This window comes from Colius striatus, chromosome 1 (genome assembly GCF_028858725.1).
Source record: "Colius striatus isolate bColStr4 chromosome 1, bColStr4.1.hap1, whole genome shotgun sequence".
Taxonomy (NCBI): domain Eukaryota; kingdom Metazoa; phylum Chordata; class Aves; order Coliiformes; family Coliidae; genus Colius; species Colius striatus.
Genome location: NC_084759.1, coordinates 167,494,975 through 167,519,463, shown reverse-complemented (window position 1 = coordinate 167,519,463; position 24,489 = coordinate 167,494,975). Strand labels below are relative to the sequence as shown.

The window sequence follows — 24,489 nt, the reverse complement described above, 5'->3', positions numbered from 1 at the left end:
GCCACGCCGCGGCAAGGCGCGGCGCGCGGGTCCCTGGCGGAGAAGGTTCTGGAAGAGGCGGGTGGGGTGGCGGTTGGAGAGGCCCTCGTGCGAGGCCGCGGCGGTGGTCGCCATGATGCCACGGGCAGGGCTGCTGGGGGTCTGGTTGGCGCTGGCCCTGTGGCCGCTGCTGAAGGCCGCAGCTGTGCGGTTGCCCACCTTACCAAGCATCACGAATAAGAAGTTCATCAATAGCTGTGTACATGTCCACAATGACCTCCGCAGCAATGTCCAGCCGACTGCCAGCAACATGCGGTACATGGTACGGGCAGGCCTAGGGGTGCTGGGGTGCATCCAGAGCCCAGCCACGGTGATGGGGCAAGGGGTTTCCTTGTGACTCCAGGGCAAGGCGACCAGGGTGGCATAGCTACTTCGTGTTTTTATGTGATAGGAAATACTGTGTTGAGTTGAGTCAGTTATAAGCGGGTGAGTGTTAGAAGTGTAGGAGAGCAGGATGAGGATGCAGTAACACAGGGCAGCTGAAGATGTCCACATTTTATCCCAAGGAATTTCTCCTTTGCAAGAATAATGGTCCAGCAGCAGGAGTGATACAGAAGAATTAGGCTTTCCATCAAAAGCAAGGTTACAAACAGTAACACTCAGGAGGCATTTATAACCCGCCTGGATGCGTTCCTGTGTGACCTGATCTAGGTTGACCTGCTTCTGCAGGGGGATTGGACTAGATGATCTCTAGAGGTCCCTTCCAACCCCTACCATTCTATGATTCTGTGATAGTCTAGGTGGTCCCTAGGTGGCGGGGGACTTGAACTAGATGATCTTTCAAGGTCCCTTCCAGCCCTTATTCCATGATTCTGTGAAGAGGATTTCTCGTGGCAAGGAAGAATCTTTGTCATAACAAAAAATTACACTCAAAAACTTTTGTTGGAAACGGTTAAAACTGAAGGAGATGCTGAAAAAGGCAATGTTTAATGTTTAGTCCACTTGGTACCGGTACCGCAAGAGGAAAATGTGAGCAATGAGCAGCTAAATGAGTACCTTGAAAAAGGCTTAGGAACTTGTGTGTACTCAGATACTGATGGCAAAGGATGATGTTTGCATGGGTTTGAAGCTAGAACAGCTAGATACAGCCTTGTTTGTGAAGAAGGTTGTGAAAGACACTGCACCTAGTTTTAGGACTCAGGAACTAGAAAGCAAGTAAAAAAATTAATAAAGGTATATATGTAAGAATATAGTTAGAAAAAAATAAAGGCCTCAGAAAACAGTTACATCAGCCAGTGGAGTTGCTGAAAGATACACAAAGAGATTAAGAGTGAATTAAATTGTACAAACACCAGTAAAGCTATATAAAAACACAAGGTCTTTTACCTAAGACATAAAACTTAATGCTTTAACGACAGAAGGAACTTGTTGAAAAGCAATCATGACTGGAAGACAAATACCAGAGATTGTTCATATTCAGGAATCAAAAGTTGTATTAACATCAACAGACTGCGAAGAAGAGGTAGCAGAATGGGTTAGTGGCCAAACATTGCCATGTTTACCTCATGAGGCTGTGTCTGTTACTGTGTATTTAAAGCTTTACTGTAGGAGCAGTAAGTTTTGTTTCCAGAGACTCTCTTGGAAATACTTAAAATATTTATGTGTGAGTCTACACTAGCTCTGCATTTTTATTTTTAATTAATTTTTATGTACCTAATAGAAATTATTAATGACTTAGTTAACAACAACAATACAAACGAATTAATGTATAAATAGTGTGACAGTAATTTCTTATCTGGAGCTAACAGCACTTTTCAAACATCTTTTCAGTTGCTAGCAAGTGCTCTTACAAAATTAATTTCCAACAGTGAGAGGGGGAAAAAACTCATCTAATGAAATCAGTTCCTATTTCTGTGCTGCAACTGCAAAAGTCAATGCAAATAAAACATAAGTACTTGCCTAAATAAGGGAAAGTATTTCTAAACGAAACTGCAGTATATGATGTCTATCTGTACTTTATTGCCTGACTGGTTTTATCTGATTAGGACTCGATTGTAACTTAACATTGCACAACTGTTTCACCTTTCATGTTTTGCAGACTTGGGATGCAGCTTTGGCAAGGATGGCAAGTGCAAGAGCAAATAAATGCATTCTTGAACATAACGTGTCCTTAAGTAAAGACGATCAGCACCATCCTAATTTCACATCTGTTGGAGAGAATATTTGGTTTGGAAGTCATGAGACCTTTGTTGTTGCTGATGCCATTAAGTCATGGTACAATGAGGTCGAATTCTATAATTTCACAGCAGAGGAATGTACTAAGGTTTGCAGTCATTACATTCAGGTAACAGCTTATGTATAGTGCCTACCTGATTAATTAAGTATGTGTTCTGTGTAGTGCCTACCAGATGAATCGGTAGGGGCTGCAAATAATACAGAGTTGAATATAGAGCTGGTAGTGACTGGCAGCTTACCATCTTTTGTAATCTCAAGCTGTGGCTGTACTGACAATTCGCTTGTTTGTGTTGTATAAACTGGTTTAATAATAATCATTTTTGCCCACAATAATGGCCTCACTGAATGCCTAACTCCTCGTTTCATGGATCAGTACTACATGAACTGTATAAAATAATCACGTTCTCTGGCTGAGAAGCCACACAGTTCTGAATTCTCTAAGTTGGAAGGTGCTGTTCAAATTAACCACATTCATTGCAGAATGTCTGTGAGAACACTTTGGTAGAAATTTTAGCAGGAGAAACTCCAGGAAAAATAAATTTTATTCTTTGCAGTTCCTTTTAAAAAAAGGTCAAAAAGGGCACCAACAAGAAGAAAGGCAATTTATAATGTATTTCTAATTTCTCAGTGGTAATTCTGACAAACGTAATTTTGCTGAGAAAAGAAGGGTTTTCTTTAAACACTTAAAATTTATAATTGTTTCATTAATTTCCAGGTTTAAAAACCTTTGCAGTAGAATTAGATTTATCTATGACCAAGCACAAGATATTTCACTGATCTAAAACAGAAGATAAATTTATCTTTGAATACCTCAGTATTCAAAGGTGCTTAGACTGCTCTTTGGCAAGTTACAGATGAAAATACTGTGCAATATACTTACAGTGAAACTGTTACTCCTTTTCAGTAGACTTTGGATTGTTAAAATACTTCAAGTTGCCAGAATCATTTATGAAGCATATTCTGTTCAGCACTTTTTCACCTCCATTTGTGTCATTTCTCTTCAAGTCTTAATTCTTGTTTCCTTCCTGTGGTTCTGCCTGTAACAAACTGAAAAGCAAGGCTGGAGGATTTAAGTTTTACCGTTTATTGGGCAGTAAATCTTCAGATTAGAAGCAGACAATATCCTAGGAAAGTATTTTTTCCTTTTTTGATCTGGCACAATAAATTATAAAAAGTTGCATAGCAAGGTACTTCACAGCATTTTAAGATTGGCTGTTTGGCCTTGTCTGCATAGAGTTATGGAGGCTTTTGCACACTTCCCTTGGAGTGATGTTCTCTTCTAAGTTTTCTTTCCCCCATTTAAGATCATTTACTTCTTTCATATTACACACGGTTAAGTCTTATCAAAGTGTTCATGCATTTCAAGCAGGATTACAAAGGAAACTAACTGCTGGAAAAAACAAAGTGCATAGGTTAAACACAAATGAATACATAAAAGTACATATTTCTTCAAAAATGCTAAGCAAAGACCCTGCACAATCCAGGAGCCTTCATGGTCTCAAAGGCTTAAGCAGAAAATTGAAAATGGGTAAAATTTACAAATCTTAAATAGTTAGTCTTGTCTAGACCTACTTAGGAGAGCCATGGCACTGAAATCTCAAAACAATGGAAATCTCCAAAAAGCAAGTGAAATTGTTACATAAAGACCCTGAAATGCTTAGTCCTTAATCAAGGATTCAGGTAACACCACATTTAATCATTAAGATTTTTTTCTGAAAAGGGTTATGTCTGCTGAAGATAACTGCTTCTTGCAGTTATAATTGAACTCTCAGGGATGTTCAAATGATTTGATCAATCTGAGACCCATACTCTTCATTACTGAGGGTAATCCACTATGTCTTTAAATTTCCCAGATGTGGAATGTATGATCATCCAGATGGTCTAGGTGTGTAGTTAAACATTTTTACCTGAATTCATTACACTTTGGTTAGTCATATGGAGACCCTTCTTGCAATCATGAGCTAGGAACATTGAAATCAATTAAACAAATTGTTTTGGGGAGTTTCCACTAATCTCCCTTTTGTTCCTTGGAATTTACCCCATGATCCTGAAGTCAATGACTCTTACTGAAATTGTTCTGTGGAAGATTCTGGAAACTCACAGTACAGGTCATTATATCTTGACAGGTAAATATTTAGAAGTTTATCTTGAAAAGCTCACCAACATTTTTTTTAAAATTATTAAACAGATAAGATGGTGCAAAATGAGAATAGAGGAACTCTGAAAATAACAGAAATTTCCCAGATATTGGACTAAATAACCATTGAGTATGGTTTTTAATTTATTTTAAAACTGTGGTTTTTTAGGTTGTTTGGGACGAGTCATATAAAATTGGCTGTGCTGTTACTTCTTGTAAGGAATTTGCAAGAATAAGAAATGCAGCAGTTCTTGTTTGCTGCTATTCACCATGGTAAGTTGCTAGTCTAAATGTTAAAAAAAACAAAGGAGCCATAGTGAAATTTAGCTGTAAGTAAATTGATTTATTTGCAATTGTCTTGTAAATACAATTAGAGAAAATGATGGTTGTCTAATTCAGTTATTGAGAAAGCCATGAGCATTAAAACATGTACTTGCTAGTTTTTTTTAATCTGTTATTTAATCTGTTAACTTTATGGATAAATCTCATTCTGTGCCATTCTTCAGCAAACGAATCCCAAACTTACCTAATGCTCCACTTCATTGGTTTCTTTTTCCTGTGAAACAGAAGAAATGAGAAAGTTGCTGCGGGCAACTGCTGTCAGAGTTGGAATAATCTCTTGCAGTTTTGTATAATTTTTAATGCACTATAACTTTTTATACTGTGTTTCATTTCTTCCCCAATCTTTAGAAATGATACAAATAATACCAAGTTTTTGGATCAATTGCTTTTCCTTTCTATGTAACTGAGTAAAATAAAATTACATTATCATTTCTTACCTGTTTAATAGCTGTGATTATACCAAATGTTCTTTTAGAACTAGAAAGCAGTAAATGATCAATGCAGGAAAAAGCTAGTTGCAACATGTAATTTTACCTTTAAACTGATATTCTGGGGGGAAAAAAAAAAGTGTAGGTCCCAGCTAGTGCAGTTCCTAAAGCAGGAGCATTTTGAAAACGGAGGCAGATAGTTTTACAACACTATTTTTTGTCTCATAGTGCTGCACAGCCCATAAGCAAGCACATACATATGCAATCTGTTTGTCGTTCGTAACACACACATAGCTTGTGAGCTTTCATGACAAACTATCAACCTGAACTGGGTTCAGTGAATCACTGGTGTCTCAGGTTGGGTGTTGGCATTGTTTGTTAGGTAGAGTTTACACTCACCAGCCCCGTGGAGATGTACCAGAGAACCTCTATATCAACGCTTCACCTTGTTCCAAAACTAAGCAATATCCACATACTTAATGATGCTCAAGTCATTTTGAAATCACACAGTTTCCCCTCTATACTATGAACGAAGCTGCTGTTGAGACACTTAAAAATGCCCTTTTAGACACAAGCAGGTGGCAGCTCTGCGTCTTATTCCAAACCCTTTTCTTATTCTCCTGTTTTCATAAAGTTTGTTCATTTGTCTTTCACAGGAGAAACTGGCAGTTAATCATGTATTGACTTCTAAGGAAATTAGTTAAATACATTCAAAACAGATATTCCATCTGAAAGTCTTCATGCCTGGTTTTCTCCCACGTTTGGAAAATGTGCATCAGGATTACCAGGATGGCTATTTTACTAAGTGATTAGAAATACTGAATACCATCACAGATAGATGGATTGTAGATGTCATTGACAAGATTTATTCCGTTCTCTTCAGACTATTGCTTTTATTTATGCTTCTGTGTAAAACATAGAAGCTTCTTTGGGGCCCTTCATTTCAAATCTGCTTTAGCAGAAGGGGAAACTTACAGTTTTGGAGCTGTAAGTTTCCGCTTATTTTAGGGCAAAGGACTTTATAACTGCTCTCTTTTGTGAGTTGACACATTTAGATCTTACAGAATTAAAACAGCCTTACTTACAGTTTGAGATTAGGATTTGTAGTGGTTGAAGTTATCCTGACACAAAAAGGATAAGATGCCTTTAAATGGCAAGATACCTTCTTTCATATCCCCGTCAGTCTGTCATACAAGATGTATCTGTATTTTGTGAGTCTTGAGTGCTGTCAATCCAAATGCTGTCACTTCACCTTTTCACATCAAAAGAGGATTCATGGAGGTCCTGGATGTCACAGGGACGGGATATCCCTATTTTCCTGTTTGGCAGATTTTGGCATCCTCACAGAACAAGAGACGTGCCGCAGCTTTCACAGATGTGAAAAAAATACTTCCTTGTCCAAATTTTACTCGATGCCTCTCACTTTTTCTCTTATTAACAAAAAAATTTAATCCATGATACTTCTATGCTTTTGAGAATACAGATAAGATCACATTACATTTTTGCTATTCTGCTTTTCCATGAATATAACCTTCTGAATCTCCACCAGCTCTTTGGAAGAATAGGTGATGTCCAGTCCCCAGTAGGTGGCTGTATCTACCTTTTATCTGACTTCATTTCTCCTGAAGAATCTTTGAGAGTTGTAACAATAAAGGACCTCAGTGGCTGGTCAATAAAATGGTAAATAAAAAGCACTGTAAGTAAATACAACGTCACACATGAAGGTAAAGACTCCTTATGCATATAATCTATAAAACCTTAGAAAATATCAGCTCAGTACTCACTAGGTGTCAGAAGCAAGTGAAAAAGTAGTAGTGCTTAATGAAGTTAAATTATTACTTTTAAAAAATAAAACATAAAACACAAAAATGTCACTTTTCATGGAGACAGTCTTTTAGTTTCTATGGCCTAAACCAGCAAGACAAGTGAAAGCCCATGTGATAGTCTTGTATATATTTTATTCCATTTAAGTAGTGTAGTTTTTGGAAGCCACATGAAGCTCTTTTTTTTTCCCTCCAAAGATTAATTTGTGTCTTTTTCCCCTCATTTCTTACACCTTCTCAATGAGGCAGCACTGTACAACTCAGATGTTTACCAATCTATAGATAGATGAAGAGATAGGTAGAATGATTTCTAATAACAAGAGAAGGTCTCTCAGAGAAAAAGGCAAAGCCTTTAATCTCTTTGGGTCTGTGGCCAGTTCTGTCTGTCTTTTCAAAGAAGATTTCACAGTGGATTATGAACTGTGTGAAGTAATAGTGTAATTATCACTTACAGTGGAAGCCTTTGATACCAAGAAAGACTTGCTGAATTGCAGCTCAGGCAACATTTGTAGCTTCTTTGTTTTGCATTCCTACCATTAAAACATGCACAGTCACCAAGTGTGTGTTCCCTCACACCCTTATGAGGCATTGTGCTCTTGCCAGAGCTTCTAGAAGCAATGCTGCCGTCAGGGGGATGTGGTCACAATATACCACTGGAGATGCTGCTGAGGTAACTCAGGCCAACATTATAAAAGACATTTCAAAGAAGACGGGTAGAAAGTAAGGGACAGATGGTCTTTTGGGATATTCTCCCTCCATCTTGTACAACAACATTATACCAACACTTAAATCTGGAAGTGTTCAGTGGGCAGTCCTTGCTTATTATATAATTAATCTAGGGTATAAATACAGACTTAGAGTCCTGAAAGAAATTATCATAGGTGTTGGGGAAAATTATTTCCTTTGAAGAGTACCCACTGGAGATGAGTAGAGTGACAAACAAATTTAATTGTAATAGCCCACAGTCCTTTGCCTCTATGTTCTGGGACTAGACTGTGAAACATGGCATTGCTACATCTTTTTGAATGGATGCAGTGTAGACTGGATACTGTGTTTCCCATTACCTACTACGTAGCATAGGCAGCCAGGATTATGGTAATCTGTATTATCATTTTCAGCAGTTCTGTGCACAAAGAGCCTTTCTGAGAACATGCAGTGGTCAGTACTGCAAGCTGATCTTTGTACTTAAACACTTTGGCTCTGCTTGTGTGAGGTACAGATAAGGATCCAACTGTCTTCACTCAGATTACGCACTTAGACATTTGTTTTTTCTTATGGAATGAAGGTCATGTTTCTCAAGGTTATAATTCAACCATAAGTAGCTCACAAGATTCCTCTTTTTTTGCTAAATAGTTTGGGTTTAAGCTATTTGGGAGTATGTCAGCTTTAAAATTTCCAACTATAAAATCCTTGGTTTTCCTCAGTTAAAGGCAAGCCTCATCCAGAACATTGTGTTTGAGTAGCTCATATACCAACATAAAATGTGAATAAAAAGCCTGAGTGTTTTCCTATAAGAAAAATAGTAGGATTTTTAAGATTCTTTTCTTTCACAGGAACAGAAGAATGCAAATGAAAAGAAGGAAATTTTTTCTGATGTTTTAAAAAAATTGTCAGCAATTTATTGTATTTTCAGTATTTTTCCTTTAACGAATAATTCAAAGTGTTTAACAAATATTTCTTTTTCCATTGTAGTGGTAATTTCTCAAGAAGACCATACATAGAAGGAACACCATGCAGTAATTGCACAGAAGGGGACACCTGTGAAAAAAACCTCTGTAGTAAGTAAAAGCAAATGTAAAATACAAAATGTAAAAGAAAATAATACCACCACAACCCCCTACTTGGTAAAGTTGCAGATTTTGTTTTACTCCTTGATAGTGCTTTCTGAGGCCCAATTCACAAGTCATTTAAAAAACTTCTTAAGGCCATTTACATTCAGGAAACAAAGTCATGTTTTACCAAATCTGGGCCTCAGTGATCACGATGAAGTCTTTGTGTGATAATAGATATAATTCATTATTGTAGTTAAATGTGGTATTGTTTCCATTGCCCTCTGACTCTGCTGATATCATTAATCATACCAAAGAAATCAGCATCCAGCTATGTACTTTGCAAAGTAGTATTTAGCAGCAACTCTTGCCTAGTGTAGTAGGCCTTCAGAAACCTCAAAGCTACCAAACAGTTGCATTTAGACTAAAATATTTAAATTGCAGTTATGAGTCTGTTGTGACTGTTTTGCTCAGCCACGGCACAGCTAGAAATTTCCTGTAGTTAATACATAGGTTTTAAATTTCATTTAATAAACTGAGAGTAAGACTGTGGTTTCTATTTAACAGTTAGTTGTTATATTTGCTCAATACATATGTTAGTATAGCTTTAAAAACATTCATCAATCCTGTAGGTCTTAATTTTCAGATAGCAGACCCCTCTGCAAAACAGATAGAAGGAATACCAGGTTATACTTGATCCCAGGATTAGGCCTCACTTAGGAACCAGCCTGTCTTCCATTTTCATCCACAAAGTTGTATCTGATAGTATTTACTAGCTCATATATATATATATTCTGAGTATTAAACAGTATGTTATTTTGAGAAAGACAGAAGACAGAGGGTTCAAACTGAAAGTAAAGAGGCTGTATAATATGTCCCTCTCCCCACATAAACAGTAACAAATTATAAACAATAGCAATAGACAATAATGACTTTGTAAACTCATTAATATTAGGAAGTTTTGGTTTTAGTTCTCATCAAAAGATTTTAGCTTTTGGTTTGTTCATAAGATTTATCAACAGATTTTTTTCAAATTCTATTGACTATAAATCTAATGAGTTCGTTTTAGCAAACTAGTAAAGACTTAAGGAGAGAGAAATCATTGCTGGCAGGTAAAAATGTTTCTTTTTCCCCTTTTTCCAGGAAATCCAGTCCGTGATAAAGCTATCTGTACGTATTACAATTTTACACTGCTACTTATGTTTCTCAGTTACTTCAAATGTATATATTCTTAATAAATCTTATCTTTCTATTACAGATTATTCCAAATGGCAGCACTCTTGGGAATTCAGAGCTGTATGCAATGAGGCTTGTATCACTCTTATATTTTTGAGAGCATCACTGTTGTTTCTTACTTTTGTAGCTGGTTGTTTTATCCAAAAACATTTTACAGACTTTCATATGACTACCTAACTGGGTTTGAAATACATACTATCTTCTGATATGACTTTAAAGAGAACATTCTTTGACTATAAACTTGTTGCTATTGTTTTATGTTTCTTAGAGAAAGCTAACAAGCCAAATAGAGTGGGTATACATATTTACCCACAAAAGCTATATACATGTGGTAAAAGCCATAGTGGGAAAATAGTAAACTAAAGATAGTATCTGCTAGCTTTTGGAGCCTTGTTTTTAACTGTCAAATTTCCCAAAACTGTGGCATACTCTATTCCTGGAATTTAAAGATAAAAGTATGTGTCATTTAAACAACTGTTACAGTTCATACTAAGCCAATATTTGAAGTCACAGAGGCTTAATTTAGACTCTGAGGGAAAGCCAGTATCATATTATGTCCTAGAGTAGCAGAATGTTCTGAATAAAAAGTGGAAACTAAGAAGGAAGATGTTGTAGAAAGATGGCTCTTTAGAAGTTTTGATGCTTGTGAAGTTAGAACTTGGTATTTATAAGCTAATGCATTTATTGTTGCTCATTCAAAATGTGATGCTTTAGATTTATTATTAAGTATTTTGTTCCTAACTCCTTCTAAACTTGTGCTTAATTTTAATGACTTCTATTCCTTGTTTTAACATGTATTGTTAATGTCACATAGCATATTTCCTGGTTTGTAAGTGTTCTAAAGTTTTACTAATAAATTTTCTTAATTTTACCTTGAAACTTGTTCAAGTCCATTTAATCAACACGTTTTATTCTTTTATATGGAAGACATGAAGTCTTGCATTAATACACTTTAATTTCACTTTCTCCAAAAGACTGACGAAATCTATACAAGAATCTGAAGCTTTTTTTCTTACCAGTGTACCAGAATAGATTTTTTCCTGATTATATCTTTAGTCTGTCCTAATGAATGCCAATATGACTGAGTGAAAATTTGTTATCATTAGGTAATATTTCACCGTTATTATAAAATGAACAAATAAAATCCCACACAAATTCTGCAATTTCTTAATGTTCAGAACTCATACTGAACTTAAAAGAACCCTCTATGAGTTCAACTTTAGGAATTAACTTCTTACACTTTCTCTGTGTGTGACTGACAATTTACATCTAAAATATTTCAGTTTATTATCTATATACTGATAATTCCATTGATTGTATAAAACCCTTACTAGAAGTCTCAAAGAAAACAGGATAGACTTTGATTGTAGATTAATTTAAAATTCAGCACGTGCCAGCTACTTCTTCTGTACGTTTTCAACTCTAAAATACTAAAATAGAGAACACACTTTTCAAGTACAAGTTTCATTATTTAAAACTTGAATAATGTTCTGAAATCTAGAAGCCTAACATTACATACCTAAAACTATAAATAGGTGGCTCCTAGATGTACAATTATGCAGTGTGAAAGTTCCTGAGCAGCAGCTACTGCCATTGGTTTACCTGGAAGTTGCCAGTACTCACCATCTCTGAAGATAAAGTTATTATTTAGGTGCCATTATTAGGATTGAAAAGCTTACTTCCAAACTAAATTTGAGATTTCTGTAGGGGAAAAGCATTTCTTTAGGACCCAAAATACAAAGTTTAGTACTGCAGTAAAGCTCTCCCAAGTTTTCAGGGGTTAATACTGTGTCCTTTTAATATTCTGTCATCTTACAAACAAAACCTTTTTTGGAGGTTTTCAGATCCCACCTGGAAACATTTCAGTGCAACCTGATGTGTGTGAACCTGCTTTAGCAGTGGGTTGGACTGGATCATCTCGAGAGATCCTTTCCAACCTCTCCCATTCTGTGATTATGTGTGAGTCTGTGAAATCCACTATTTATATTGTGAATACATAAGTCTTCCTACTTGGAGCTGTGAGGTAACATGGAAGAAATTTGTATCTGACACAGAAATTCCTGTCCCTGAGAATAGCTGTTCTTGTAATTTAGTAACTCAATTACAGTTAGGACATGGACAGAGGACAAAGTTGACTAACAGCTCTTGCAGTCTCCCAAAGCTTTAGAAAAATCTCAGTTCCTACTGGTCATATTTATGCCAGGCCTTTCATCTGAAACATAGTTTTAGTGGTTTTCCTGAGCTAAGCAGCATGGAATTTGCAACACTGAATGATGTGTAGATAAGGATGCTGTCAGGTCCTGTATCTATTAAATTAATCAGCTTTCTGACTGTGAAAATACTTTTTCATCGTGCTTTCCTGAACTAGTGATACAAGGTTTCTGTCCTAAGTGCTGGTTCTTGTACTGCCCACATTAAATCGTACAGTTTGCCCCATTCCCCTGTGTGGTGTTTTGGGGAGGAAATCTAGGAATGGCTCAGAACATAGTTCATTCCAAGATCCCTTTTTTAAGAACAGGATAGATGTGGACTGTAATGGCTTGCTGCATCTTCTCTCAGTAGATTGCTGGGTATTATTCTGTAATATTCCCATAGTATCCTAGTGGTTCTTGAACAGGCTTCCATATTGCTGCCATGCAGCAACCATTTCTGGTGTTATCCTGTGAAAAGAAGCTTAGGATGGGCAGCACAAAAGCCTTCCATTTTTTCAAATGCCTGGAATTTAAAAAGAAACAAATTTGTGAAATGAAGTCAAGTTCAAGAAATTCAAATCATATATCAAGGGCAAGGAAGATAGATATCCTGTCCAGACAGGCAAATACTTTGTAACAAGCTTCCTGGATCTATGTTGTTGAGATCATGCTAAATCCTTTAATCTAAACAACCCACGGAAGCTTTGGCTCCATCGAGGAATCACAGAATGGCTGAGGTCAGAAGGGACCTCTGGAGGTCCCCTGGTCTAAGAGTCCTGCCCAAGAACGGCCACTAAGGCCTGGTTGCACAGGGCCATCTCTAGGTGGCTTCTGAGTAATTCCAAGGATGGAGAGTCCACAATCTTCCTGGGCAACCTCCACCAGTGCTTGGTCACCCTCACAGGAAAAAAACTGTTTACTGATGTTCAGAGGGAACCTCTTGTGTTCCAGTTTGTGCCCATTGCCTCTTGTCCAGACACTGAGCACCACTGAAAAGAGCCTGACTCTTGTCATCAATACATCCTCCCTTCAGGTATTGATGTGGTTCAAGAGACCTCTGCATTATCACTGCCTGTCCATCTTCTCTTCATGTTCTTTAGCAGAGCTAGCTCCAAGGGGAGGAACCAGCCTTTGGTGGGTACCTCACACCTCCCTTATCCCTTGGTTGAGGGAAGGGACTGAAACAGGCTGAGCTTGAGGGGCAGAGTAGATGTGATAAAGCACAATCTTGGCAAGCAGAAGGTGAGCACCACAAGGGAAAGAACACATGCCAGCCTTTTGTGCTCTGGTCCCTGTGATGACATGGTACTGTGTGGAGAGAACGCAGCAGGTGGTGCAGTGTGATTTTTTGCTCAGTTGGGCCAAGGAACATAGCTGTTGTTAGGTAGCACTCTACAAATTCTCGTACCTAAAATGACAGTAAAACTACCTGCAGTCCAACCACCTACTGATGGTCTCTCCTCTTGAGAAGTTGTTTGCAACCTCATTATTACAAAATAATTGCAAGATTTCTTTAGCTTTTAATAAATACAAAATAGCTTCCTATAAAATAATTCTTGTGGAAATCCAGCACCACTGCCATCCTTTCAGTTAACCTGTATTCTGCCCTGAGGTGAGATTGTGTAACAGAAGTAGCAATGCATGTCAGAATATGAGTTTATTCACAGGTCTGGAAGGCCAAGTGATCTTGCAAGCTGCCTTATCCCATGGACAGAACAAGAAGCTCCAGCAAATCCACCTCTGCCCAGCTGGACCTAGTAAATCAAGGACAAATGGATTCTCTCCCTGACACAAGTAACAATACTCTATGGGGAAAGATGATGATTTGAGCACAAAGTTAAATGTAATTTTACAGATTTCCTGGCATCTTGGGGTTTTGTAACAGTCTGTAATCCAACATCCTTTTAGTCTTCTGGCTGAATTGTACATTAGGGAAAAACTAAGAATCTGAGGTCTTATTTTTCCATCCATTTTAAACTGAAAGCAGACATGAAATGAGAGAGAGAGGTGTAAACAAGACGATTTTTACAGAATCATTGGGCTATACATCTTCCTGCCATACTCAGCTCATTGTGCTAAATTTCACCTGAGATCAGTGCAGGAACAGGCAATGCTTATATTGTCCAGACAAATGTAATGTGATACCCAAATCTCAAAGCTTATTTTTCTTCTGGTTTACGAGATCCACTGATTAATGTTGGCAAAGGATTATAGTTTTATTTCTGTGAGAATATAGTTTATAGATGCTTGAGGCTGGACTTGTGCTTTAGTTAGAGGTGGAGACACTAGATGGAGCCAGAGTCATCTCTACAGCAAAGCATCTTGCAACCTGGGCTATGACAGAATCTTAAGGGTTGGAAGGAACTATCCTGGACATGTCAAAATTTCCAACTTCATAAGGAAGGAAATATGTCCAGGCACAGATTTTCAGCTGCATGATCACTTCATTGCTAAATTTATGGTGCTTTTTTAGAGTGGTGGTATTTTTTGTGCAAAATGTATGTAGTTGTAATATAATCATGGCTTTACATTAAGTCCATCTGACCAAAGGTGTTAGATTCTCATAGATTGCATGGGCATTATTAGAAAAGAAAGAGAAAACATACAGTCTAGTTTCAAGGTAATATTCAACTAGAGAAAGAATAACTGTCAGTAAACTGAACTCAGTTGCCTTTGGTTTGGAAAAGAGGCAAGATGACTTTCAAAGGAACAAAGCAGTGAACAGGCCTTCTGTGTTCAGTTTAGAAGCAGGGGAGAGGGCTATTCACCAAAATGACCTAAGGTTCTCTCCATTACCTGGTGCTCTACACACAAACCACACTGCCAGTGGCACCTGGATGCTACCATGTGGGCTTCAGAAGTGCATATGGTGGAGGGTCTTTGTAGTCCAAAAGGAAGCGTCAGGCACAGGAGAGACCAACCTCTACCCTCTGGTAGGACTAAAGTAATGGCACCACAGAAGAAGCCTCCCTCTCTAAATCCCCATCACTGTCCCAGCTTGACCAGCAGTGCCTAGTGCCAGCAACCAGGCCATCCTCCCATACATTTTAAAGTGTCCCCCACTACATCTGAGGACCCCATCACCTTTGCCAATGCCCACACACAACTTCTGCTATAGAACATGACTGCAGAAGAGAACAGAAACTACATCTGCTAGAATGGGACCTTGACACTGTTAGTGGTACACTGGGAGGCAGAGCCATTAGGTAAACATAGATGACCACCACAGGTATGTTCTGGAGGCAGATGGAGCCACTGCCAACTACTGGTAGAGGAACAGGGAAAGGGATTAGAAGGAAAAGCCAATGGCTGAGCTGCAAGTGTAACTCCTGCTGGGGTTGTGTTGGGATGGGTGTTTCACCTCCCACTGCCCTTTACTTGCCAAGGGAGGGTTTGAGATGATTGGCAGTGTTTCATGCATCTTTTAATTAAGGACATGACAGGACTAAAAGCATCTTGCACCCAGCTTGCTGTTCCCATGGAGAAAGTACCCAGTCTCTTCCCACCAACCACTTTGGCTTGGTCTTTTTTAAACAAGTAACTTCGAGGGGAAAAAAATGGTGATCTTGGTGGGAGAGTTTCAGAGCACAGGAAACTATTGCAAAGAGAAGAGGAAGATAATACTTGTTCAGTTCCACCTCTGTCCAGGTCTCTTGTGCCTCTGAGGGCTGTCTGTGGGCAAGTGCTGTGTTGAGCCTGTACAACAAGAATAATTGGAGACCCCCTTTTTGTTTGTTTCCCAAAAGATCCAAAACACAGGAAGCACCCTGCAACACTGCCCCTCACTGCAACTTTGTGGCTTTCTACAGCTGCCCCTACCTCAAACAAATCATGGAGGGGTAACAGGAGGGTGTAGAGAGTTAGTAAGGCACTGACATTTCTCGGGGTTTAACCTCAGACAGCAACTCAGCCCCACACAGCCGCTTAGTCATGCCTCTCCAGTGGGACGGGGGAGAGAACTGGAAAAGTAACAGTGAGAAAATTCGCGGAGTGAGATAAAGACAGTTTAATAGGTAAAGGAAAAGCTGCACACAAGTAGAGCTAAACAAGGGATCCATTCACTGCATCCCATGGGCAGGCAGGTGTTCAGCCATGTCCAGGATAGCAGGGCTCCACCCAATGGTTACCTGAAAGACAGACACCATCACTCTGAATTGCCCCTTCCTCCTTCTTTCCCCAGCTTTATATGCTGAGCATAGCACCATATAGTGTTGGATATGATACCTCTTTGGTCACTTGCAGTCAGCTGTCCTGGCTGTGTCCTCTCCCAGCTTCTTATGCACCCCTAACCTGTGCCATAGCTGCCTCCTCACACAGTCTCCTGCTTATCCAGATGCACTCACCCGGAACTGCTGGTGGCTCTCAGTCCTGCCATTGCCCTTCATGAGTTGCATGGAAGAGTCTGTGTTCTCACCATGAGTTGCAGAGGAGTCTCTGGTCTGTCGCTCCTCCTTCCTTCCTCCTTCTCTGACTGTGGATTCCACATGGTTGCCTCCATCTTGTACCTCTCATTCACCTCCTTTTCCAGCTCAGATTTCTCTTCTTAAATAGTGATGCCAGAGGTGCCAGATTGGCTCAGCCAGGCTGGAGGTGGGTCCACCTCAGAGCTGGGGGATGTTTTGAGAACTGCTTATGAAGACCACCACTGCAGCTCCCTCCCACCGTTACCACGTAAAAAGCAGCTCCAAACAAACATTAAGTCAACCAGAATGGAGCACAAAGACAGAGGTATACCTGGCATATTTCTCCTTACTAATATGCATAGCAGATGCCTGTTTCACAGTTTACCCTTTGACAGCCAGCTGTGATGTCAGAAAGAGCTATACCTTATGAAGCAATTTCACTTCCTGGTAAGTTTGACACTTTCAAGTGTTTCCACACCCAGAGCGCAACCTCTGAAGAGCTGCTTGCCAGTGGTAGGTCCACCTGAGAGAGTTTCCTTTTAAAAAAACTTTCAAAAACATTGAAACACTGAAGAATTATGAAAATCACATTTTTCGGTGCTGCATTGTTCTTACTGGATTACTTCATTTGCTGTCATGCTTATGCACAACATCCCCTGCCTGACATAGAAGATGCAAAGTTCATTGAAGATTGTGTGAGAGCTCACAACACATTCCGATCCAAAGTGAATCCACCAGCCAGCAATATGCTACGTATGGTAAGGAGGCATTTGTGATAGGTTTGAAAATGAATACAGATTGTACTGCTGACTTAGCCCATCTTATTCTTTGTTTGCTTTATGTTTTTCTTTCCCTTTCTGTCAATGATTTTTGTACTATGTATGTTAGCTTTTTGTAGCAGCTAACATTTCTTTTCAGTGTTGTTCAGTTTAAATCATTGAAAGGAGCTGATTGCTACACTAAACTTCAGCCAGAGCAAAAGGCTGTGTTGCAAAAAATAGTGTGGAGTTCTCAGCATGTGGTTTACCTCTTTCTAAGAGAGATAATAATCTGTTTTATGTTAGTCCAGGTTTCCTACAGGGAAGTTGTTTGGCATTAAAAAGCTCCTGAATAGGCAACCTGCACAACAGGAAAATCTATCATCTCCCCTTGTTTCTTCTAATCTAGACCAAGTATTGAAGAAACTGATTTGCCAGAACATCCATTTAGATATTCAGTCTTCTTTTGTGGTAGCAGGGTTTGAAGCGTGGCAATACTAATATCTGGCCTGGAAAACAGCTTCCTGTAAATATAATGGATATCAGAACAGGCTATGGCTAGGTCCCAGCCTGTTTCGTGCAATACATAAAGAAAAACATAGGTAGATAGCTGTGGGAGGTAACCCCAGTCAGTTCATGTCATTACTCTGAACCCTCCAGCACTGCTGCATAACCGTAAAGGAAGTTAAATCCATAACTGCATGCTTAAAGTGAGTCATTTCTGTGAAAGGAAGTTCATAGTTAAAGGGTAAGATTCAGATTACTTGGCATTTTAATTTCTTGCCACTTTAAAAGGAAATGTTTCATATAAAATGGCAGTGCAGAAGAGCAACTGCCAGACCAAAGATCCACCAAGCCTGGAATAACAAGACATGCATAGAAACCTCTAGAATCAAAGCTGTGGCATTGTATTTAAAAGCTCTTGATGGATTTTTCTGTTATGACTTTTTTTTTGTCCTTGAGCTCATGCAAGTTTTTATCATTCCTAGCATCAGATAGCATCCAATAGCAAAGAGCTGCACAGCACAGCCTAACCACAACCTGTGTGAAGATATCTCTTTGCATTTCATTTGGACGTGTTAATGCCTAGTTCCATTTGATAGTCTCCAGACTTTGCATTAGAAGGAGCAAGTAATCATTGGTTATTTACATCACACAAGATGTCCATCTGTCTTTGGTCAAAGCCGCAGAGCACTCTATTGCTTTCTGAAAGCCTTCCATACTTGAGGATGATCATTCTCCTCCATATCCTATCCAGTTCAGGTCTCCTCTTGTAAGATGTGCTGCACACAGCATTTAACAGGACTTCTACATTGGTGTGGTTACGTATCTGGTTTTATTCTCCATTCCTTCTCAAGGAATTTCTAATGCTTTATTTGCTTTTGAGACTACTACTGAACATTAACTTAATAGTGGCAATAGCCATCTCTAAAAGTGGCATTATGAATATGGTCAGAATTGTTGTGTTTTCTGTGTTTTTTCCCATATCACTTAACTTATATTTCTCTGTGCTGAATTTTACTTTCCATTTCATTGCCTAGAATAAATTTTTTTCTGCATGTCTCCCAAGTTGGTTTCTCAAAGTATTGTTTGTGGCCCTCGGGATGGGAAAGGTTCCTCCTCAGCTCAGCAGAGATGAACAACCCTTTCAATTGCTTTGGCCACATGCTTAGGAGGCAGATGAGCAAAGAGGCAGGAGAGGCTGGGGAAGGAATCAGCTGTGAGTCCTCTCCATCCTGGCCAGCAGAACAGAAATCCTGTCTGGTCTATTTTTAATTGCAAAGTGCAAATCCCTGGACAGCCAACAGGTCCTAGGCACAAAGTCCCTCAAGCTCCTCTATGGGTGAGGGTTTCACCCAGTTAACTCCTCTCAGGTGCAGCAGCTTAAAGACTGCAGTCCAGCTCTAAATATTTTAACAAATCAGGTACCACAGGACAGTGGATAGATACTACGTGTCCTGCAATATCTATGGGAGAAAGAATTAAAATAAAATGTTATGGGAGTAGAAATGACAAGTTGGAGAAAGAAATTGAATGTGGGGATGGGAAGCAGAAAAGAGGAAAAGAATCCTGACAAGTTTTTGTTCACAAATGTTTGAATTCATCTAAGTCACTGCAGTGCAGGTTATATTGTGTTTTCTTCCTTTTCTGCAGTCTTGGGACACTGCTTTAGCCAAGACTGCCAAAGCATGGGCAAAGAAGTGCAAGTTTAAGCACAATGTCTATCTTAAAATGCCTAAGAAGGTGCATCCCACCTTTACCCCTGTTGGAGAAAACATCTGGACTGGCACAGCTACCATCTTCTCTGTGGATGAAGCTCTCAGTGACTGGTTTAATGAAGTCAGCAGCTATGATTTCAACACGAACAGATGTACTGGCATGTGTGGTCACTACACCCAGGTGAGTCTTACACTGCCCAATGGTTTATAATGCAAAGATTTTGCCAAAAATCGAGCATAGGTTTGGAATGAACTGCTTTGGAACAGGAATTACAGCAGCAGTTTTCACCCCCTGGTTTTTCGCTACATGACATTGGAAATAAATATTCTGAGCTCAACAGATGTCCAGCTCCTATTTCCAGTAACGGTGGAAAGGGATTATTCCCTGAAAGTTTTATGTTTCCAGGAGAGCCAGGTAATAAATCCAGCAACATTTATCAATCAGTCTTTTGTCTCAGCTGTCCTTTGGTTGGTCGATGTTGCTCCTGTGTCAGCCGTTTTAAACTTCCACAAGACCCTTCCCTTCTCTTTCTTCCCTTAATGCTGTTGCTTTTTTAACCTTTGGATGGGTGCATTACCTATTTCCCTTCGTCCTTCAGGTTGTTTGGGCAGAGAGTTACAAAGTTGGCTGCGCAGTTCACTTCTGCAATACAGTTGAAAATTTTCCAGGACTCTTCAGAGCAGCACATTTTGTCTGCGACTATGGGCCAGCGTAAGTTAATTACAGCATTTGAGCCTTTTTTATTATTTTGAAAGTATCCTATAACTGACCTGGATCAGATGGCAACAATGACGGGAGCAGTTGCAACTGGTATGTCTACATATGACTGGTCCATGGGAAGCTTCCCCCAGCCACCTAAAGCAGAAGCTGCTGGACATAGTCAGAGCTGCAGAAAGTCCCTTTCTAAAAGAACCAGCCAAGCAGATCATAGCTGAGAGCAGTCACCAAAATCAAGATGGTGGAATAAAATATGTTTTGACTTGTCTCAGCAGGAAAAGTGGGGAAGGTGCAAGCTTTCTGCTTCAGAAAGTCTACATCTTTCTGTGGCCTCACTCAAACTTCAAGTCAGTAATTTCCTTTGAAGAAATGAAAAGGCGGCAATATTTCTGGACTTATTTTTCAGCTTTGTTTTTTAAAATACAGAAGTGTAATGAGGGACTAGAGGGAGATTCTTGTACACTTACACTGAATAAACCAATATTGCCTGAGAAGTCTTCTTAATTTCAAGTGGTGAGAGCCACCAGGTAGCTGCTTCCCATGCCAGTGAGAGCTTTAATCCGATCTAAAGAGAATTTCAAACAATGGCAATGATCAATTTTGGAATAAAGGGATTTCCACACACACCCCAACAGCTTTTTATGATAAATCATTCTAACAGTCTGATGAAACCATGTAATTAAATTGCTTTTCAAATGGCTAAGCCAATAAATTATGTTCTGCTTTGCAGGGGGAATTACCCAAGAAAACCATATAAAACAGGACAACCGTGTAGTGGATGCAGTAATGACAAGTGTGTAGACAGGCTCTGTGGTAAGACCAAAGTGATCGACTAAGAAAACTGCATAGAAATAAAAGAGGCATAATTATTAGTGGAAATATAACAATGAACTACTTTGCACTAAGTGCGTAGAGGGTCTGTAGCCTACCACACAGCAACGGTACCAAACCCCGGTAAGAATAGCATAAGAAGGAATTAACTGAAATACTTTGCTGTTGAATGTTTTCATGAAGTAGAAACCAGAGTTTCTGATGAAGACAAGTGACTACTTTTTGTCTTTTATCTGCTCAGGATAAAACCTTAGCTCCAACAAACATTCTCTGTTTCTTCTTTCCTAGCAGAAATAGTTTAAATACTTCTGCTTTCTTGCTTGGTTAATGTGTCCTATCACATCTTCCAGACAACTGTAGTTCTGAACCAAGAATAAGACTATACTGCAAAGCACACTTATTCCTGTCTTCTGCAGTTTTTGAAATACAGAAGTGAGAGCTTGTTTTTCCACATCAATTTGCACCCATGGACCTTTATGTCATTACACCTTGTACCACATTAGTCAGAAATAGTGTTTTAAATAATCAGAGACTAAAAAGCATGAAATAATGTCTTAAATCAAATACGACTTTAGACAGAGATTTAATGAGGTTGGTTTCTACTACCCAGGCTCTGGGTAGGTTCAGCTGTAGAAATAATTGAGCATTTGGCACTCTTGTTTCCTTCTGTGATATCCTGTCTGACTCATCTTTGAAGTCTCAGACTGATGCATCACAGGAAAAATAGAAACATCTCAAAGACTAGGAGGAGGGAGAGAAGGAAGAGAGCTTTTCAAAATATAAGTGCTAGATCCCACAACCCCTTTTACCATAGTCTCTTATAGGACAGATCAGCAATTCCAATAGGATGCTCTTGGCAATCTGGCAAATGCACCAAAGCTCTTAGTAAAGGTGTACAGACACTTGTCTGTCACTACTTAAATTTCATGTGCATCAATTTTAAATCCATGTTTTGTTTTTGCTTTCTATTCCTTCCTCCCTATGACACAAATTCTTCCTAATATGATTGTCTTTTCTGCTTCTCTTTCAATTCAAGCCCCACACCAGCAGGATCCTGCTCTTGTTGGCCTGTTTGCGTCATGCAGGATTTTAGGCACTCACTAGCATTGTCAGAGCAGTCAGCCTGGCACTAGCTATGGCTTACTTCTTTATATTAAGAACTGCCACTGAATGATACTCACATTTCTTTCCTCTTCTGATCTCTTTACAGAAAATAGAGAACGTGAGAAGCTAATAGGTACGTATCAAATTGTTCTTAATTGCTTTCTTAGAAGTACTGATAAGTTTGATGAGTCTTAACACATCTTTCCTCATTGTTTTTAGATTATTCCTACTGGCATCCAGAATGGGATACACAACCGCAGCCCCAGCCTCAGCCACCCCGGCCCCCCAGGCCTCCCGTGCCGCCCTACATCCCTCCTGCTGAGAACCCACCTCCCTCTTGTGACCAGTACTGTATTACTGTTTCAATTTTAAGGCCACTGTTTTTGGTACTGAGTACTGGTGCTGTTCTTTTAGTACAAAAGCAGTTTCCACACACTTTTTTTTATGAGTAATGTTTGACTAAGGCACTGATCATGATCCTGCAGCTGTATTAGTCTCAGAAAATTGCACATGTTTTAAAATACACTTGGTCATCTCTCCATTATCCTTGTGATATTTATCCGGCATAGAAAAGGCTGCTGCTTCACTCAAGTCAAGCCAAGCCAGAAGTGGTTGTGCATAGAGCTAGTATAATTTATTGACAGTAGCTGCAACATGCTTCTGTGTCTGTAGAAGTCTTTTATCACTGGGCTTAGGGGTAGATTGCTAGAGGGTCCTCATAGGCCATATGCTACAATATATGCTAACAAGCCTCCTGGAAACTTGGGACATCATAAAGACATGTCTGAAATGGCACAGTGTATCCAAAAGCAGCAATAACTCGCCTCTATTAACCTTCAGTTATCCCAGACATTGTTTTCACTAGATAATGGAGATTTAACTGCATGTATTAATTTATATGAACAGAAGGAGTAAAGCCCATCCTTTACTGTATTTAGCCTAAGTGTATCAGTCTCCAGTAAAGTTCCTCTATTGTCAGTTGTATTATTCTGTTCTTCTCTACTCAGAGTTAAGTTTTGTCCTCTGTAACTAGAGGAATACCAGGGAAAGTTGACAGAGCAAAGATTAAGATGGGGTGTCAAAGGGTACAGCTTAATTTTAGGATGTGAGATGGTGACAAACTTTGAAATGAAGAGTAGATGACAGCCATCCTGAGCTTGCAGGCAGGGGAAGGTGGGGAGCAGGGAAGAAAAACAGGAGCGAGAAGATGAAATGGGCCTAGGACAGATTCTGATTCAGAAATGGAAGACTTCAGCCTCATTTAAAAAGCCCAACAGTGACGGATTTGGTTTGGTTTTAGAGACATTTAGTCCTTGACCGCTATTGTTCCTGTATACATTTGTCCTTAAAAGAAACAAACCCATCTTTTCAAGCTACAAGATACTGGCTGATAATGCGTAACTGCTAGCAATATTTAAAGCTGTTTCTCCTCCTTTATCTTAGACCTAATGTTTTGAGAACACAGTGACTCAAATTCACTGGAGCCACACTGCAGCTCTGAAGGGGCATGGTATCCCACAGAATAAAACTGAGCCCCAAATGTTTGGGGTCCTGTCATATGCTGCAAAATGTCACCACATGAGAAGATTCAGATTTAATTTCACAATTGCCAGTTCTTGTCTGCTGCCACCTGTTATATGTAGGAATAGCAAGCAAGCTGAGGATGGGCAAGTGGTTGGGAAGGGATGCAGCTGGAACAACTGACCCAAATCAATCAAGGGGATATTTTATACCATATAACATAAAATGGTGTAGAGGAAGAAGAAATGTGGAAGTCTGACTTCCAGGGCAGCCATTGCTCAGAGACTGTCTGGGCATCACTCAGCCGTTGGGAGTGGTGAGTGATTGCCTTTGCATCACTTGGGGGCTTTGTTTGTTTGTTTCCCCTCTCCTCTTTTCACACATATTAAACTGTCTTTATCCTGACCCGGGAGTCTCCTCACTTGCCTTCTTCCTGTTTTCTCCCTTCATCCTGCTGTGTGGGTGCTTGGTTGCTGCAGTGGTCAACCCATCAGATTGTTCTGCTCTAAAAAGTGGTCTGTAGGGGAGTTATGAACACAGTGTTTCTCACCCACAATTCCGTCAGAGGGCCTTTTGGCCTATAAGCAATCTACCCCTGAATTGGCTGGAAGTGTGGGACCCACAGGACCTAATATGTGCTGATGGGGCTGCTGTTGCAGGCTCACAGAGTGACCCCAGGTCAGCAACCTGACTGTGGCCTTGCCACCAGCCCTGACGCCTGCAGGACTGCATGCGCAGAAGTGATAACAGGGACCTACACCCACATGTTCCAAGGATGCAGATTCCTAAATAGA

At 39.5% G+C, this 24,489-nt stretch overlaps 2 protein-coding genes across 2 annotated transcripts; both read left to right on the top strand.

Moving 5' to 3' along the window:
* Positions 1–112: 112 nt before the first annotated feature.
* On the top strand, positions 113–10,126 carry LOC104552097 (GLIPR1-like protein 1). Its single transcript, XM_062017312.1, has 6 exons — positions 113–301; positions 2,078–2,323; positions 4,521–4,624; positions 8,637–8,722; positions 9,857–9,883; positions 9,972–10,126. Exons 1-6 carry the CDS (start codon positions 113–115, stop codon positions 10,124–10,126), a joined length of 807 nt encoding a protein of 268 aa, XP_061873296.1.
* Positions 10,127–17,015: 6,889 nt separating this feature from the next.
* On the top strand, positions 17,016–24,100 carry LOC104552395 (glioma pathogenesis-related protein 1). Its single transcript, XM_061996126.1, has 6 exons — positions 17,016–17,302; positions 19,457–19,702; positions 20,121–20,233; positions 20,970–21,052; positions 22,281–22,307; positions 22,394–24,100. The coding sequence occupies exons 1-6, from the start codon at positions 17,123–17,125 to the stop codon at positions 22,624–22,626; spliced, it is 882 nt and encodes a 293-aa protein (XP_061852110.1). The 5' UTR covers positions 17,016–17,122; the 3' UTR covers positions 22,627–24,100.
* Positions 24,101–24,489: the final 389 nt, after the last annotated feature.

Excerpts from the sequence above, each read along its gene's own strand:
- LOC104552097 (XM_062017312.1), top strand. The coding sequence starts at position 113 with ATGATGCCACGGGCAGGGCTGCTGGGGGTCTGGTTGGCGCTGGCCCTG. Across the intron at positions 4,625-8,636 it reads GTTTGCTGCTATTCACCATG|TGGTAATTTCTCAAGAAGAC; the intron begins GTAAGTTGCTAG and ends TTTCCATTGTAG. Across the intron at positions 9,884-9,971 it reads AGTCCGTGATAAAGCTATCT|ATTATTCCAAATGGCAGCAC; the intron begins GTACGTATTACA and ends TTTCTATTACAG.
- LOC104552395 (XM_061996126.1), top strand. The coding sequence starts at position 17,123 with ATGAAAATCACATTTTTCGGTGCTGCATTGTTCTTACTGGATTACTTC. Across the intron at positions 17,303-19,456 it reads CCAGCAATATGCTACGTATG|TCTTGGGACACTGCTTTAGC; the intron begins GTAAGGAGGCAT and ends CCTTTTCTGCAG. Across the intron at positions 20,234-20,969 it reads GTCTGCGACTATGGGCCAGC|GGGGAATTACCCAAGAAAAC; the intron begins GTAAGTTAATTA and ends TCTGCTTTGCAG.